The 18,216-nt window shown below is 40.1% G+C and overlaps 1 protein-coding gene across 5 annotated transcripts in view; it reads left to right on the top strand.

Moving 5' to 3' along the window:
- Window positions 1-17,942, top strand: part of LOC115639186 (solute carrier organic anion transporter family member 1C1-like) — a 55,656-nt gene extending 37,714 nt beyond the window's left edge. For all 5 annotated transcript variants that reach the window (XM_030541651.1, XM_030541669.1, XM_030541644.1 and 2 more), the window contains 7 exons: window positions 315-479; window positions 1,592-1,787; window positions 4,772-4,937; window positions 7,392-7,573; window positions 10,922-10,986; window positions 13,583-13,700; window positions 15,789-17,942. In XM_030541651.1, coding sequence (XP_030397511.1) covers window positions 315-479; window positions 1,592-1,787; window positions 4,772-4,937; window positions 7,392-7,573; window positions 10,922-10,986; window positions 13,583-13,700; window positions 15,789-16,011 — 1,115 coding nt within the window. In that variant the 3' untranslated portion in view covers window positions 16,012-17,942. The remainder of the gene's footprint in view (window positions 1-314; window positions 480-1,591; window positions 1,788-4,771; window positions 4,938-7,391; window positions 7,574-10,921; window positions 10,987-13,582; window positions 13,701-15,788) is intronic.
- Window positions 17,943-18,216: the final 274 nt, after the last annotated feature.

Here is an 18,216-nt window from a genome sequence, read left to right on the forward strand (position 1 = left end):
AATAGGCCACTGACAGAATCAGGGATATAAACCAGGTCTGTTGATTCTCAATCTAGCACACTATCCACTAGACTGCACTGCCTCTTCATGTATTAATATCTCTCGTAAGTCAAGTATGGAAGAAGAGGAAAGTCCTGACTGTTATAAGGATGCCCATTGATAGTGTTTAGTGTAAGCGGGAGAAAAATAAATTAAACTTTCTAACACAGCCAGTAACTAAATCAGTGTCTGGTTCATCAGCTGAATAAGGACAAACTTTTCATATGGCTATTTCATGTTTAGCAGAGAATAAGACACTCAACTTTCCTTTCCAGATTTCCTACCAACTTTGAAGAAACTTCTTGGGAACCCAGTCTTTCTGGTGTACTTGTTCCTCACTATTCTGCAGTATAATTCTATGGTTGGGTTGATAACTTTTGAGACAAAGTTTATGGAACAGCAATTTAACGTATCAGTGTCAAGAGCCATCTTTCTAATTGGTACGTGTCCCTCTTTTTCCCATCCTACAATGAAAAACTGACTTGTGTTACTTCACCTTCTATCTTAGGACCAAATCCTTGTTCCACTCATTTCCGAGAGAGTTTTGACACTCGCTTCAGTGGAGTTGAATTTGGCCCTTAGATATAACATGAGTATAAAGGATTCCTTTGTGGGTGATGGATAAATCTTAAATTGAGACTCCTTATTTACCTACAGTATTTTTGAAATATTTATTTCTAGTGATATTTTTCCTGTGTTTTTCGTATAGTAAACTGGCTGATAATAAATCTCAGACTATGCTTTTCCTACTACTGATGGGATCATGTCATCTGAACCCTTTCGGATTTTTGAGAATATTGAGGCACTTAGATTCAGATCCCTGAATATGAACCAGTCCCTATTGTTTTCATTATAGGTTGGATGGATCCAAACTGAAAGGAACTTATTCTGGTCCTGGTTTGGATGCATCCAAAATCTCATGAAAGAAGAATGGCTAAAATCTCACAGTAACTGCTTGTAAAATTTCTGAAGTTTGAGGTCAAAATTTCAGGAGGACAGCTTGTGAGGTTTCAACATCATTGAATCTGAGCCCAAACCTTAGCCAGGATTCAGGCTCCAACCTACAAATGGAATCCCAACTCAAACTCAGCCCAAAATCCAAACACTGCTTCCTTTCACCATCTTTGTTAGCTACCTATGTCCAGACCTCAAAAGATTTGGAGGCTCGTGTCAGCTGAGTAAGTGTCTACAGGGTGAGATTTTTATCTGAATTGTACAAACTTCTAGCACCTGCAAACCTGTGCTGGAAATCACATACAAAAAGGCAAGGAATACAATGAAAACAGTCTTTTTCTAAGGGAATTGCAGGCATAAGGAGAAAATGAAGCATCAAGCAAAAATGAAACAGAACTTTATTGAACTTAAAAAACTCAATCTGAAGAATAGGGTGAGGTCTGGATTAGTGTCTATTTCAACTAACCTGAATTTTTACATATTAATAGTTAAGGAACTAAAAAAGACAATGAAAACCACAAACTAGCATCAGATTTTTATTTTATTAGAGTGCTGTTTCCATAAATGTAAACATCCTTCTGTTCCCTTTTGTTTGCAGGTGTGATACTTTTACCCATTACAATTCTGGGGATGTTTCTGGGAGGCTTTATCATTAAAAAGTTCAAGTTACACATAACTGGAATGGTAAAATTTGGATGTGCCACCTTCATAGCTGCATACCTGTTAAACCTCTTGTACTTCACATGTGATTGTGAGGTGCTCCAGGTGGCTGGTTTAACAGTCTCCTACTCTGGGTTTGTATTCTTGTCTTCATCGTTCAGAAACACACTTTCCATATCCTTGAATTCTTCTCATAAGAGCTACATTTCAAGATGCCCCCAAAGCAGAACGCTAGGGAGCCGTTCAGATCTGAATTTAGATCTAAACTCTGTGACCCTTGTTTGCATACTGTAATTTACTGGTACATAACTTTATACACAAATATACCATAACTATTTGTTTGTTTTAAAGTATAAAGTTTATGGTGTTTAGTTAAAGAGAAAAATAACAGGACCACATCCTCAGCTGATGTAAATCAGCTCAAGTCTACAGAGGTGAGTGGCACGACATTGATTTGTGCCAGCTTTGCTGCTTGAGCCTGTACTGACAGTGCACACTAGAGAATGTTATTAATCAGAGGAGATGCTTCAGGATATTCGGATGCTAAGGGTTAGAGATGTATGGAACTTGGTGATGTCAGGTCGCAAATGGCTCTGCAGACCTTGTTTCACTTTCAGCTCATGGCAATTCACACACTTCACATCAGATTCATCATTGCTTTGCATTTTGTATAGACATTAATCCCCAGGCATAGACATCAATGGAGATATTGGAATTGATAACGTTTTATACCCAATTTACAGAGGTGTAAATGTCTACCTGAGCTGCAAGGCAATGGAGATTCAAACTCTCAGGATTATGTGGTGAGTTCAGTCTAATTCAAAGCAAACATTCAAAAGGAAATTCACCCGAATCCTCTAATAGAGTTGGGCAAACAACATAATTTTTGGTTCAGTGGCAGTTTCAAAAAGTTGGAAAAAATGCTTCAGGTCAGATTGAAAACAACATTTTCATCATTTACAATGAATTGAAAGTTTAAAAAAATTGGGTCAAATGAAATGTTTTGTTTTGATTTTTGGCTATTTAAAAATAAAATTAAAGGAAAGTTTGAAATGAAAAATTTTTTCAAGCTGAAGAATTAAAATGTTTTGTTTGAAAAATGTCAAAACAAAATGTTTTCATTTTTTTTTCAGAATTTTTTTGTTTTCCCCAAACAAACAATTCAGCTAAATAAACGTGATTTAGGAGAAGGTTTCACTGTCACTGAATATGCATTTTTCCCTCTACCCTTCCCCCCAAAACATTTTGTGTGAAAGATTTCACCCAGCTCTACCCACTACACTTTTTCTGGTTTCCAGCCCAGGTTTAATCAAAACTCAGTCCATTTTTCTTGAAGCAGCCTACACTCACCCAAACATTCCCAATCCTTTTGTCAAACCAGTCACCAATGTTCTCTGTAACCAGGCCAGCATGACTTGGAGTTTAGTTACAATAGGATCTCAGAGTTTTGTTCAGTGGCGACTACTGTGGCCAAGTTCAATCCCTGCCAATCAGGCTGCCTGTGGAGTTAGAGATGATGCAGGAGGATTAAAATGACAGATTTTGATTGCTCCCAAAATTGGGGGTATCCCAAAGATCAATAAGTAGGTCAAGTAATTGCTTCTCCATATCCCAACATCTCACTAATGGGGGATTTACCACATCATGGGACCTTTCTGCTGAAGTGAAAAAGAGACCTTGTGTGTCACAGATTATTTCAGCCATCTCGGCACTCTACAGCCACATTAATATCCTTAACTGTGAGACAAGCAATACCATAACTCAGGCAAAAACACAACTAAAATACTTTTCATTTGAAAAATTTAGGGAGTGGGAAGATAGGAGGGGGGAAGTGATTGTTTTTGCTTCAATGACATGGTTTTAAATTGGGCACTCAGGCCAAGATTTTCAAAAGCAATTTGTGGTTTTGGGTGCCTGAATCTTTGGGTATCAAATGTCAGACACCTTAAATGCATCCGATTTTCAGAGGATGGGGGCACAGCACTTTTGGAAAATGTGTTCAAGCATTTCAAGTTGGACACCAAAACAAACCAGGCACCCCCAATCACTAGTCACTTATGAAAATGTTGGTTCTCATCAGCAAGATTTTAAAGTGGTCACTTGATCTCACTTGCAGCAGCATAAATCAGGAATAACCCCACGGAGGTCAATGGTGTTATTCTGGGGTGAAACCAATGTGAGATCTGAATAAGGCAACAGGTTACCAGCCGGACCAGTTTTGCAGGTTGCTGCTGAGTAGAAGACTTCAAATGAGAGCAGTTCTCATGAGTCAGTGCTTGTCTACACTTAACAGTATAGCAGCACAGCTGTGCCACTGCAGCTGCCCTGCTGGAGAGCTTTAGAGTAGACACTACCTATGCTGAACGAAGGGATTCACCTATTGGCATAGGTAATCCACCTCCCTGAGAGGTAGTAGCTAGCTTGATGGAAGAATTCTTGCATTGACCTAGCTCTGTCTACATAGGGACTTAAGTCAGTTTAACGATGCTGGTCAGAGGTATGGATTTTTCACGCCCCTGACTGACATAGTTAAACCCACCTAATTTTCTAGTGTAAACCAGGCCTTGCACACATGTATCCAACAGACCAAGGAGCAGCATTGCTACTGTTACTCTGACCAAACAACTGGAGCTATATCATGTAGGGGGTTATACCACTACCTCATATTGGTAGGGGTAGTTGGAGGGAGGAAGGATCGAATTAGTCTGAAGATGGCAGTGATTTCATGTTTGATTCCCCCATCCCCCTGGGCTGAATCTTCCACTACATCTATTAGGAATCCCATTTTGTATCTGTTAATGTCATCCTTTTCACTGATGATCCCACCAAAGATAGCTAGTCAGCCATGGTCTGCAGTTTGAAGCTACAATCCAGCAAAATTCTTAATGCTTTATGATAAAACCAAGAGAACCTTGGCTTAGATCAATTTAGCTGACATTCTACATGCAATCACTATCTATCAGTTCTTCATGCTCCACTGAATGCAGGCTGCCCATGAAGACTCCGTTACTCCACCTCATTTCTCTGTGCTTGGTCATTCATGTGTTGTCGATGTTTATTTTTCTAATAAGGAATTGTTTTATTTGATCAGTTAAGATTCTACTTGTAATCTCTCCAGAGTAAAACAATCTTCCTTCCCAAAACACAACTTAATTGCCAGCTGCAATTCTGACTGCAGCTGTGTATTGAATCAATGGGATCCTGTATGTGGGGACAATGGAATCACTTATATGACCGCATGCTTTGCTGGGTGTAAATCATCGATCGGAACTGGAAAGAATATGGTAAGTCATTAGATAGATATAAAAGCATTTCTGTTGCTCATTTTATTTTATGCTTAAGCAATGATGTAGCGATAGATACCCATTCTCTACCAACATACCTCTGAACTAGTGAATGGATAAAGCACAAAAGAATACAGCTGGGAATTTCAAGGGAGCTAAATGTCTCACTCCAGTTTCAGGGGAACCCAGGGGAGTTAGGCACCCAACTCCCTTTGGAAGTCAATAACGTAGATTCACTCTTAGATTTACTTTGCTTTAAAGTTGTTTTTTTTTAACTTAGAGGGTTTTTAAAAAGAATTTTAAACAATGTTTTCTTACTCAGGAATTTGACTGTAAATATATATTTCTCAGCAAATCTGTTACTCAGATGTAGGCGGATAGAATGCTGAATACTTCAGTGACAAAAATAAATTTTTACTGCCTTTGTTCCTGTTAGCTCACAGGGCAACACTAAGTAAGAGGATTTGTGCATTATTAGCAGAATTGTTAGCTATATTCCAATCAGTCATACCAGCGCAAATATGTAAGACAATGAATTTCTTCAAATGTTTATGATCGTTTAATTTGGCTTGCAGAATCTTTATTACTGAGGACAATGTGTGAGATAGAAAGATCCTAGTTTAAGGTCTGATATTCATTTGCACTTACGGAAAGTTAAGGTGTGAGTCTAAATCTGTTTAATTAGATTGGGTACAAAAAGATACTTACATTTTCCATTTTAGTTCAGTTTAGTTTACAACAATTAGAAGCAATTTAAGTTAAACCAAACTAAGTAATACACAAAACTGAAATAAGAGTGTTTACACAACTGTTTGTATCAGTTTAAATCAGTTTAAAAGCAATTTGAGATAAACCTGTGCAAATTTCAAGTAAGAAGGCCCTTATACATCTCACTGGTACAGTTGGCATATATTGCCTCAGGTGAAGAATGAAATTTACATCTTGGAAAAGTTGCATGTCTATATTATCATTTACAAAGGAGCTTGCCAATTAAACCCAAGTTATCTATCAGTTAACTCAGATTACAATAAGGCCACAAACCTGAGTCATACCTATTTTGAGTATGGTCAACATAATTGTGAAATAAGCAATGTAAGGTTAGGTGCTTGAAATAAATGTATGGCTAGGATTTTCAAAGCAGTGCAGGAAATTTAGCTCAGCATCGCCATTGAAATTATATCCTTATATTGGAAAATCTCATCTGGTAAGTTGTTCTGGGAAGTGTTGAATGTGAGAAGAAAACTTTCAAATCTAATCAGTGATAAACTCAACATGGTTTTTATGATATCACCTAACAATTATAAAATATAAGGCAATACTTTCCAACTTGGCATCATCTAAATCCATATTCCTAGGCACCTAAATAAGAGTGCTGGGTTTCAGAGTTGTTGAGCACCCAAAACTTCTACTGACTTCAATAGCCACCTATAATGGGGTATCCACCCCGCTCAAGGTAGAGTAAGTTATGTGAGGTCCATTAACCTGATAGTCTGCACCCAGGGAAGAACCAGGGGTTGAAAAATTAGTCTAGCTGAGAAGGAATAGATGGGGCTGGTAAAGGCCAGAATCTGTAGTCACTGCCTGGGAGAAGGGCGTGTGTTAAGTAATCTGCTGACACTCCCTGGTAGGAAGGAATTTGAATCGATAAACCCAGCCAGGGGACAGGCCAGAAGATAAAAGCAGAAAAGTAGGAAGGAGCCCAGGGGAAACAACAACAGGGTCTGAATGTAAGCACACCCCTGTTGCTGGACATAGGGTCTTGGGACTGAAACCTGGAGTATTGAGTGAGCCTGGGTTCCCCTACCTGCTAATGAGCAAAGTGGCTTAGACTGGGCAGTGGAGACAAAGACTTCATGGGACAGTTTTCGAGGGGGGACTTTGATACCCAGGAAGAGGTAAACTATAGTGAACTGGCTGGAGAGAGGATCCTGAGTCCCAGAAAGAGAGGGAAGGGCCATGGTGTGAGGAAAGGGATGTCAGACCTGGAAGGAGCTAATCCCTAAACAGCCAGGAGGATGCTCCCTAGTGCTGAGTAAAACCTGTTACATCACCACACGGGCTGCTTTTATTTAGGTCCCTAAAGTAGATTTAGGTACCCACATTTGAATATTTAGGCCCTTAGTAATCTATGGACTTTAGATGGCCCCCAATTTTTATTATGAACAACCTTGAACTTTAACTTTAACCCATATTTAATCTAAACATAGAATTTCATACTCCAGTACAGTAATAGCATGGATGCCTAAACTGGATTCACAGCAGGTTTATGTCACTGGAGCAATGCAAAGCAGTTGACGCATACAGAGTAAGCTGGCCCGCAGTCTGCAAAGCATTTAGGGGCCCTCTATTCCCATATGAAATACACTGTATTTTTAACAACCATCAAAAGTCTAGATGCTTGGAAATCTATGAGTGCTCGTGAAGTAAGTGAGTCATCTCATCTTTCTCTTTCAGGTGTTTCACAACTGCAGCTGTGTGCAAGTTGAAGGGCTTGAGAGTGGCAATTCCTCTGCAGTTCTGGGACAGTGCCAAAGAGAAAGCTGTACTAAAACATTTCCCTATTTTTTGGCATTACTGAGCACATGTGCTCTTATTTTAGCTCTAGGTGGCACTCCTACATACATGATTATGTTTAGGTAAAATATTTTACCTTGACCTTGACCATAAAGTTTTGGGCAAACAGAAACGAAGTATTAATGTACCATTCTGTCACTTCATTTCTGCTTTGAAGAATGAAATTCTAATCTCAGAGAGGCAGTGGGTGTTTCTGCTCTTCCTACAAAATCCACCCTTGTGCAAAGGGCCAGCAAAAGGCTATGCCATCATTTGTCTCACTTAAACTCTATTTGGGACTTACGTGATGGATTGGATAGGCCTTGTTCTGACAACCCTCTCCACTTAATTTGGCTGGGGGCAGGGAGCGTGGGGAGAAGGAAGGGAGTATTAGTCAGTAGTCAGAGCAATGGATTCTTTTTCTGACTCTGTGCATGACCTTAGCAACGTCACTTATTTCTCTGTACCCAAGTTAACCCATTTGTAAAATGGATATAATACCTACTTCACATAGGGTTTTCTGAGAAAGAACTCACCTTTATAAAGTGGTTTACACAAGGCAAAGTGCTGTGCATCTGAGATTAGAATCTCTGGTCTGTATTGCTCTTTTAGAGTTATATTTGTGGTTTTCGGTATACTTGAATTACTTCAATACACACTCTGAAATATCATATCTCCTATTTTATCTCAAGCTGAACAAAATGAATAGTTCCAGCACCAATGAAAATTGACTAGTACAAAAAAACCCACCAAAAACTCAAATACCAGTGCTCTTTAAACATAAAAGTAAAACTAAAACTGTTTGCCTTACTTACCAAAGTCTGTTTCTGTTCATTCATAAACACAGATTATAATCTTAAATTATTGGTGCACAGCACCACTTATTGCTTCTTCATTTGTGGTGATTTTAAATGCAGCAGTTCTCACCACCTATGTGGATTAGAATCTGTTACAGCTAAACTGCTGTAATTATGATGTATTCCACTTGCTCCCCATTCATCTTAGGAACCAGTTTGAAACTGCTTTCTATTCTCTGTTGACTTGCTTTAATTCACCTGATGGATTGGCTATGATGTCACTGCCTAAAAAGGTACGTTTTTATGCTGAGATAGCTAACAAACTAATTATCTCACTGTAAAATCCTAGTGGAGTTGAGGCACAAGTAGGTTTTCCCTTGATGTAGCTGTGACAGTTCATGGCAACTGCACCTGTATTCCCCCAGCATGGTCCAGTTGGGTATTCATTCTAGGCTCCCAGCTCCTCAGCTGTCATCTATCCTGGGCAGAAACCCATGTCTATCTTCTATCTGACTGGAATTCTTCCAGACTTCACAGTTCCCTGCCTAAACTGGGTTCCTCAGCAAGCCAGACTGCCTAAATAGGCCTGCATTGGTGTTTTGCTTTCTCCTCAGAGGTTATCAACAGTTGTAATTGCCTACAGTTGTAAGTTGCCACACAGCTCTTTCTAAGCAAGCACATTTATTCTTAAGGTGAAAGCATTACAGAGAAAACATATTTAAAACAATAAAAAAAATCCTACATGCTAATCAGCTTACTAGAGATCACCCCCAACTCCAAAAAGGGCTCTGGTAGGTAGTCAGTTCTTCAAATTCCACCAAGGCATTTTTGTGTGGTTATAAATTAATAACAGCTTTAGGTCAGAACAAGCACCACCTTCCTTTTATACAGCTTGGGCCTTTGATCTTGTCCTCACGTAACACGTGATCAGCAGACAATGGTTCTCTTCTCAAGGCATAGCTTCAAAAGGTTGAGTCCGGAGGTGAGAATTTGCATTCACCTTCCCCCAGGGATTTCTTAGGAAATTCTCTTAATGTTGTTTATCCCAAAAGTTCCTTCTTGTCTACCACATTGTTTAAAATAGTCCTTTGAAGCTCATAACCATTTCCCACTTTTACACTGGCCACATCTCCCCATTAGAGAAGTTACATAAAATCCCACCATAACACACAAACTTTGCATTTAATACAATGGACTCCAAAGAAACTTAAGCCTAATGCCAGAGGCTATTTTTCAAGGATATTACAGGAAATTGCCCTATTGGTCACAGTAGCTAACTGAGGACCCCCACCTGTGATTTACTGTGACTAGCTAGTTAGTTAGCAAGTTAGTTATTTCACTGTTAAAATACATCTTTTATGGAAATGTTCCTGTGCAGTGTTGCATATATAAGCTAGGATAAAAAGTTATTGGCAGGACAGGGAGTGCAGCAGGACCCAGTCATTTGCATGCTACACAGTCATTAAATTACTCCTGCCTAGCAGCAAGAGGAAGGCAAAAGGCAGCAGTATATAATCAAGAGCCTCATTTGCATATTGAAGATCACATTGAAGCCCATGTCTCCTAATATGCATCCAGGCCTTTCACCATTTGAGAGTAAGGGAACTGGCCTTTAAAGGGTGTGAGATTTAATACTTTTGAATGCAGAAGACTGGATACTTAAACTTACTTAGGCCTAACTCCCAGTTACACTAAAGCCATCTTACACTGTTTGGGTAAACACCACCGTAAGGCCACTGCATCGATATAGTTAAAGTGGTACAGTGCTTCCCGGAGAGGAAAAGGAGTAAACCATACTGCTGTAAGGCATTTTCATACCAATATAGCTGTGTCTGCACCAAGGGGTGCACCAGTACAACTATAGGTAAAAATAATCACAAACCCTGAACTGACATTTATACCACTACAAAAACTATAAATGAGAATTGGTCTCATTTATTTCTGCACTTGTGCTGGAATGCAACACCATTGTATTCATTGCTCCATGCCCTGTTAGAATTAAAGGCTTTGTGTCTATTCCTTTCCCTATTTCTTCCAATTTGTACCAGCCCACAATCTTGCCACTTTCCGCTGTGATGTTAACCACAATTACGGTCGTCTCAAATGGCCTTCCTGTGTCTGCCTCAGCAACTTTCCAGCCCCTTTCAAATGTCATCTGAAATACTCTCTCCATACCCTTGCTATGCCTCATACGTTTGCTGTGCTTCAGGCCCTGAGACAGTAACAGCTGTTAGCTTTAACCACATGAGCCATCCCACTGAATTCAATGGGAGGACTCAGGGCTAAGTGTCTGGCTGGATCAGGTCTTTAATAGTATTATGAGAGAATGTTTATTTTTCTTTCCTCATGTTGTCTTCACATATATTTTTACACCATACACTTGATTGTCTGAAAGCCTGCTCCTACTCCTATTTAGATCAATGCTGCTTCTGTACTCATCTTAAATGAAACCCTTGAGCAGTGTTTTCTATTATAGCTTGTATGCAATATGGTATATAAAATAAAGTTGTGTGGCACTCATTACAAGGGCGCATATATGGACATGCACAGTGTAGATGCTGGCAAAACTGCATTATCTTAAATGCTCTTCTCATGAATATAAAATTAATGTGATCTTGTTCTCCTATTTTTTAGATCTGTTTCACCAGATTTGAAATCATTTGCTGTTGGTATTGATGCTTTGTGTGGAAGAATACTAGGTAAAAATTTTTATTTTGTTTTTTGTTCATCTTTATTCCTCTTGGGATTTAAATAGACCACAATAGAGTACACCAAGTCGTCTTAGGGCCATATGTCCTTGTTCTATGTCAGAACCAAAAAAAAACAAACAAACCCTCAAGCCCTTCCAAAAATGTGATTTTTGTGAAATTTGTAGAGCGTATTGAATATGTCCCACCTCAATATACTTCATAGGTATGTCCTAGCACATGATGTAATATGTTTGTCTGTTTAAACAATCTATGTAAGTGTAGGTGTACCCAATGAGACTTAAGCACATGCTTTTAGGGTATGTCTACACTATGGGATTATTCCAATTTTACAGAAAGCAATATTTGGAAACTGTATAAAGCCAAGTGCACCCGGCCACACTAAGCACATTAATTCGGTGGTGTGCATCCATGTACCGAGGCTAGCGTCGACTTCCGGAGCGTTGCACTGCGGGTAGCTATCCCATAGCTAGCTCATAGTTCCCAAAGTCTCCCCCGCCCATTGGAATTCTGGGTTGAGATCCCAATTCCTGACGGGGCCAAAAATTTGTCACGGGTGGTTATGGGTAAATGTCGTCAGTCAATCCTCCTTCCGTGAAAGCACCATCAGACAATCATTTTGCACCCTTTTCCCTGGATTGCTGAGGCAGACGCCATAGCACTGCAACCATGGAGCCTGTTCAGCCTTTTTTCACTGTCACTATATGTCTACTGGATGCTGACAGACGCGGTACTGCAGCACTACACAGCAGCATCCCCTTGCCTTTGCAAGTTAGCAGAGGTGGTTACCAGCCTACTGCACTATCTGCTGCCTTGCAAGTTGACAATGACAGTTACCAGTCACTCTGTACCATCTGCTGCTGTCATGGGTGCTCCTGGCCGGCCTCGGTGAGGTCAGTTGGGGGCGTATGAACAAAAATGGGAATGACTCTCCAGGTCATTCCCTTCTTTAAGTTTTGTCTAATGGAGAGTCATTCCTGCCTAGAATATCAGGCAAGCCTACTAAAGAACCAGAGAGGCAAACAGCCGCTCCGGGTCAGAGCCCCAGGCATCTTTCAGAAATAATGAGCTGCATGCCATTCGAGGGGGTGCCCCTACAACAACCCCACCAGTTACTTCCCTCCTCCCACACCCCTCCTGGGCTACTGTAGCAGTTAACCCCCCATTTGTGTGATGAAGTTATAAAGAATGTATGAATAACAACACTGACTTTATTGACTCTGCAAGCAGAGATCAAAGGGGGGAGGGGATGGCAGCCTCCAGCTGCTATGATATTCCAGGCAGGAGTGAATCTCCATTAGACATATACCTTGAACCACCTGCGACAATGTTTTTGACCCTTCAGGCTTTGGGACTCAGCCAAGAATTCAAATGGTTTTCAGAGAGTGCAGGAACTGTGGGATAGCTACAGTTGTCAGTCATCCCTTCCTCCATGAGTGTCCATTTCATTCTTTGGCTATCTGGTACGCTTGTCTCAGCTCCTTAAGTTTCACGCAGTCCTTGTTGTGGCTTCTGTCCATCATAGCCTTGGAGACTTTTTCAAATGTTTGGCATTTTGTCTATTGGAACGGAGTTCTGATAGAACAGATTCATCTCCCCATACAGAGATCAGATTCAGTATCTTCCGTACGGTCCATGCTGGAGCTCTTTTTTGATTCTGGGACTGCATGGTCATTGGTGATGATCAACGCTCCATGCTGGGCAAACAGGAAATGAAATTCAAAAGTTTGCAGGGCTTTTCCTGTCTACCTGGCCAGTGCATCCAAGTTCAGATGGCTGTCCAGAGCAGTCACAATGGTGCACTGTGGGATAGCTCCCGGAGGCCAATACCATCGAATTGCTGCCATACTAACCCTAATTTGAAATGGCAATACCAATTTCAGCACTACTCCCCTCGTCGGGGAGGAGTACAGATATCGATATTAAGAGCCCTTTATATCAAAATAAAGGGCTTCGTTGTGTGGATGGGTGCAGGGTTAATTTGTTTTAACTCTGCTAAATTCAAAATAAACTCGTACTGTAGACCAGGCCAAAGTTAAGCATGTACTTAAGTGTTTTGCTGAACTGAACTCTAGCACTGATCTATTTTAATTACCTAGCTTTCATAGATACAGTGATGTACATGTGTTGTGGTGAATTGTGACACACAAATGAAAACCAGGAACAGACTGATGTTCTAAAATATGAAGAAGAGGACCTTAAAACTTTTTTTGAGAAAGAGGCAAAAAAATGAAAAAGTGGAATCATTGGAATCATTAACTTTCTTTTCTTATTTGAGAGTAATAATAATGCTTGTCCAGTCTACAGAACCCTCCATCCAAGGAATTCAAACCAGTTTACATGCATTAATTAAGTTGATAACAAGGCTGGGAAGTAGGAAATCACCATTTTACAGCTGGGCAAACATGGAGGCTGATCAACTTGCCTAAGGTCATGCAGCTAGCAGAGGTGGGAACAGAAGCCAGGAGTCCTGAGTTTACATGCTCCTGCTCTAACCATTTATTAAGGGGCTCCTTCCTCCACTATGAACTAAGCTCTGTTATTGTTGTAATGTTACACTCATTCTACTAACGTATTTTTGTCGCAGGTGGCCTTCCAGCTCCTATTTATTTTGGAGCTTTAATAGATCAGACCTGCTTGAAATGGGGAACAAAGAGGTGTGGAGGATCAGGGTCTTGCAGAGTGTATGACACGAAAGCATTCAGGTGAGATGAAATTAAGAATAAAGGCTAAAAACAACAGGGAAAGGAATTTGTCTTAGCAAGCAGCGTTGATTTTAGAGTATTCAGAATAGCACCTGTCTCCTGTTCTTCAGTCAGCTGCAGTTTCAGAGTTTATACTGTTTTCTACTAGTTATGCTAAATTTTTTGTTAATTTGTTTTTTTGGAGGAAGGGGGATGGACAACTGGGTTTTTGATTAAACAAAAATGTTCATGAAAATCATTTGTATCATCTTTGAAAATTTTCAAATTTGTGTCAGAAAACAAACCATTACAAAATAAATGTTTTCAGACCCAAACTGTATGTTGGGCTGTTCCTATCAGTTTTTAGCCAAATATATTTTGGGTTTTGGCTGAAAACCTCAACTTCTAGCTTTTGAATTTTATCTTTTTCATGAAAAGTCAAAACTGTCTTCAGAACAAAAACCATTTCCCAAACACCGCTGTTTCTCAGGGGGAAACAAGAAAGTTACAAAATTGAATGGATAATCTCAAAGCATCTAAACTTTGGCTAGGCCTTAGGAACAACGTTCTTTTGATTGGCTCTAACGTATGAAATTGCAGAAGGTCTCTTCTTTACTCCTAAAGGTCATATTACCAAAGTTTGCATTTTTAATAGTTGGTAATTTAATCCTTAGAACACTGAGGAACACTGATATTATGGCAATGGGAAATTGAGTTCAGTGGAGTGCTTTGTGTGTTAGGGGTTGCAGAAATGAGTGTCTATCACACACAATTTAGCTTAGGGTTTTCTCTACCACCCAACTGTGGCTTGGACCGGTTAAACGGCTAACACTTTTCTAAGGTGGCTATTTCTATACAAGTAGAGTAAACGCTCTCTGGATAAACCATTCTTTTCTAACTTGGCTTTTTTGTGTGGCTGTGAAGTGATTTGGCTCAGATATAAAAAACAGACTGAAAAACAAAGCTGGCATTTTCAGGTTGATTCTGTCCTGTGCCAAAAACGCACTCAGTCCAGGAGAAAGGGGAGCATCGCAGTGCTGCCTGCAGTCCCTATGCCAGGCAGCTCCAAATTGTGCCACTGACGGACACTATGGCAATAGAAGATAGGCCTAGCAGAACTAAGATGTGTGACTGATATATGATCTATTAACAACCCTGCATCAGTAGAGGATTGGCACTGCAGATAGAGCTCTGGTCTGTTACACCCTCTCCCTGCCCTGACATACTCCTCAGGCTGGTTGGAGGGTGCCAAATGCAGTACCTTAACCCCCAGCAGGGAGCCCTTTCTCTGGTGGAACTTAGACTGTTTATGGCCTCTTTGCACCACCTGAACTGGGCAGAGCAGGAGTCTTAACACATCCCAAATCCTAGCCCTTAGTGTTGTGTTTGTGATTTACCAGGATTCAGAGTGTCTCAGCAGTTTTTCATAAATGCATATTTTACATCTTACACTCAAATTCCAGTAAGACCTGGTAAGTATTGACATTTTAGGGATCATCCAGACTTGTAAGAGGTTCTATCATGTGACCATGGCTACCTTAATGCTCTGCTGCTATAGCTCAGACCCTGAAACCGGTAACCAGACCACAAGTATAAGTTCTCACCCTGGCTTCCACCTGCCTAGTTATTCCTTGCAGGGAGATCCCAAGAGCCCTTCTGGTCCCAAGTCTTCCCAAATCTGTCGCTGCACGTTCTTAACTGTCAGACACTTGGATTTTTCCCCTCTGGTTCATCACCCAGAAATATGTGAAACCAGACCACCACCTCGTCGCCCAGATACCAGCTTTCTTTGGCCTCCACACAGCTTGCTCAACAGATACCTGTTTGAATCTGTGGTTTTTCTATTGTTTATTTTTTAATGCAAAGAAGGGGAAGCAAACACATACAAGTTACACAGAAAATAAACATAATGGTGCAACCTCAGGCTTTACACTTACATAATAGATAAATTCCCTTTTCTAATACAAGAAACCCATTGTCTTGAACAGTTTCCCAGCATTACCTTCTTCCCTCCGCCCCCATTCTCTCTTTAGGGAGGTCCTTGGATGCTGACTCCTCTGTCTCAAGTATCAATGATAGAAACAGTCACGTTTTCATTTTTTTTTCTAGAAATATCTATCTTGGACTCATTGCAGGACTGAGGGCAGGATGCTGTTTCTTATATATAACACTCTTCATTTTAATAATAAAACGATTCCGACCAGAGAACAATGAGCTGATAGATTTGAAAAGTACAGAAGTATCATCCAGGAAGGGATCAACTAGTATCAGTAAAAATGAAACTTTTCCTTGTGCAAAAGCTTTGGCGGCAAATGAAGAAACGTGTCTCTGAAAAGGACACAGGCATTTTCTAACTCTGAATGCTCAGGCGGAGATTTTACAAGTACAGCGTAGGGCCAAATACTGACGTCTACAGCTTTTTGGAATTGCGATGAAAAATTTTCCAGTTTTAACTCCTCACCTCCTCCCTAAAAAAGCAGGAAAAATGATGATTTTATTTTTGTGTTTTTTAAACAATTGTAAGGCTGGTCGAAATGTTTCCAATGTCAAAATTTTAATTAAAAAAACAAGTGGGAAATTTAAAATAAAAAAATGCACAACAATTCTCCTGTTTTTCAACCTGATCTATAGAAGTTCTAGCCCTGGGTCTGATCCTGAAATCCTTATAAAATCATATAATCCTTACATACTCAGTTGTTCTTCCTGAGTTCAATAGGCACACTCATACAAATGAGGATTACTAACATCAATAAAGGTTATGGCGTGGTCCCTCAGTCATCATTCAGGCAAAAGCCACCTTGACCTCAGACACTTCATGAGAACTTCAGGATTTGGCTCAAACATTAACCAGTCAAAATAGACTGCAGAAGAGAGACTATACTGTATTAGTTTTAAAGTACCTTTCAGTATTGAATCAAACCTTTTCTCATCATTAGTGTAATTATTCTGATCCTGTGCAATGAGGTGGCAGATACTAGAGTTACATTTTTTTAGAACTTTATCAATGTAAGTGTGTAATAATTGAAAGACTGCAGTATATATATTCGTCATCCCCCAATAAAGTGCCAAAAAAGGCCATTAAATAAAGTGCTAAAAGCTCTCAAATAGAGCTTCAGTGACATGCCAGAGAAGAAAGAACCTTAATAACAAATGCACCTATCATTACTAAAATATCTCTTTAAAAAAATCATCACTACATGAAGTGTGATGTCCCCCTGACAAAGACTGTTCTGTGACTTTTCAAAGGGAATGAATATCACTAATAAGAACAATTGGTGTAATTTGTCACCGCTGTTGCAACATGTTGTGTCAAATGCTTAGGGGTTGTCTACACACCAGAGGCTTTGCCAACAGAGCCCTCTAATGGAGATGCAGCATAGGCTGACAGGAGTTCTTCTACTGGCATAGTTATACCACTTCCCTGAACAACATTAGCTAAGCTAGAAGCAGCATTTTCTGTTGGAGTACTCACGTCTACAGCAGGTGTATTCTGAGCCACCATAGCTATGCTGGCAAAACTTTGTACTGTAGACCAAGTCTCGCTCTATTTTAGGGTTAAATCCTACTCTTCCCAGGCTCTATGCCCAGCTCGAGGAGCCGGGAGAACCATACATGACTGGATTGGAATAATCTTCTCCATACCTTGGGCTATAGTTTATAGAAAATGGAAGGAAGCTCAACACGTCTAAAAATGAGCTCTTTCTGTTTCCCCTACGTGGGAGAAATAATGGATGGCGACCCATACTCAAAAAACATTTGGTCCTGTGCTTCATGACATGGCACACAGGCTGGTCGCCCGTGTGAGATCTCCTCAAATTTTGGTCCTGGGCAGAAGAATTGCCCTTGTTTTGCTGCTCACAGAATTAAACCAATATTTTCAGACTTTGGGACATTTGACTTCAGGTTACAATCAGATAAAAGAAAACAGGCTGTTTTGTGTGTTGGAATATAAACTACATTAGAACAAACTATGTCAGCATTAGAGATGGGCCTGAATCAAAATCCGAGATTCAAATACCCTTGCACTTTCAGAGATTCAAAATCAGTGGGCCTCATTCTCCTCACGCTTACATTGGTGCAATTGCATTGACTTCTTTCACGTTACCCCTGATTTACACTCTGCAAATGAGAAGCATCTCAGGTCCTGTTACATGAATCTGAACATAGTGGCTTGAACTGAGCTTGGTCTACATGCAATTCATTTTACTTTTTGGGGTGATAAATTAAAATATGTTGATTCCTGGTGATAAGTGAATGTATGCGGCATGATGTTTTGTTTCTATATTAATAAAGTATTTTTGACAAAACAAGAACACTGTTGGCACACTCTTATTTTACTTTTCGTGGTAGGGTCTGTTTTGTTGAAGATAAAGCACTAGGTCAGGCTAGGCGTGGGGTTTGGATCAGACGTGGAGATCCAAGCCCAAATTCAAACATTTAGATGTTCCCATGTTCTGATTGCCATGTGATATGTCTGCAGGAAGTTTTCAAAACAAATGCAGCTCCCGAGACGATGATCCAAAAATAGTTCCCACAA

Source organism: Gopherus evgoodei, chromosome 1 (assembly GCF_007399415.2).
Source record: "Gopherus evgoodei ecotype Sinaloan lineage chromosome 1, rGopEvg1_v1.p, whole genome shotgun sequence".
NCBI lineage: Eukaryota > Metazoa > Chordata > Testudines > Testudinidae > Gopherus > Gopherus evgoodei.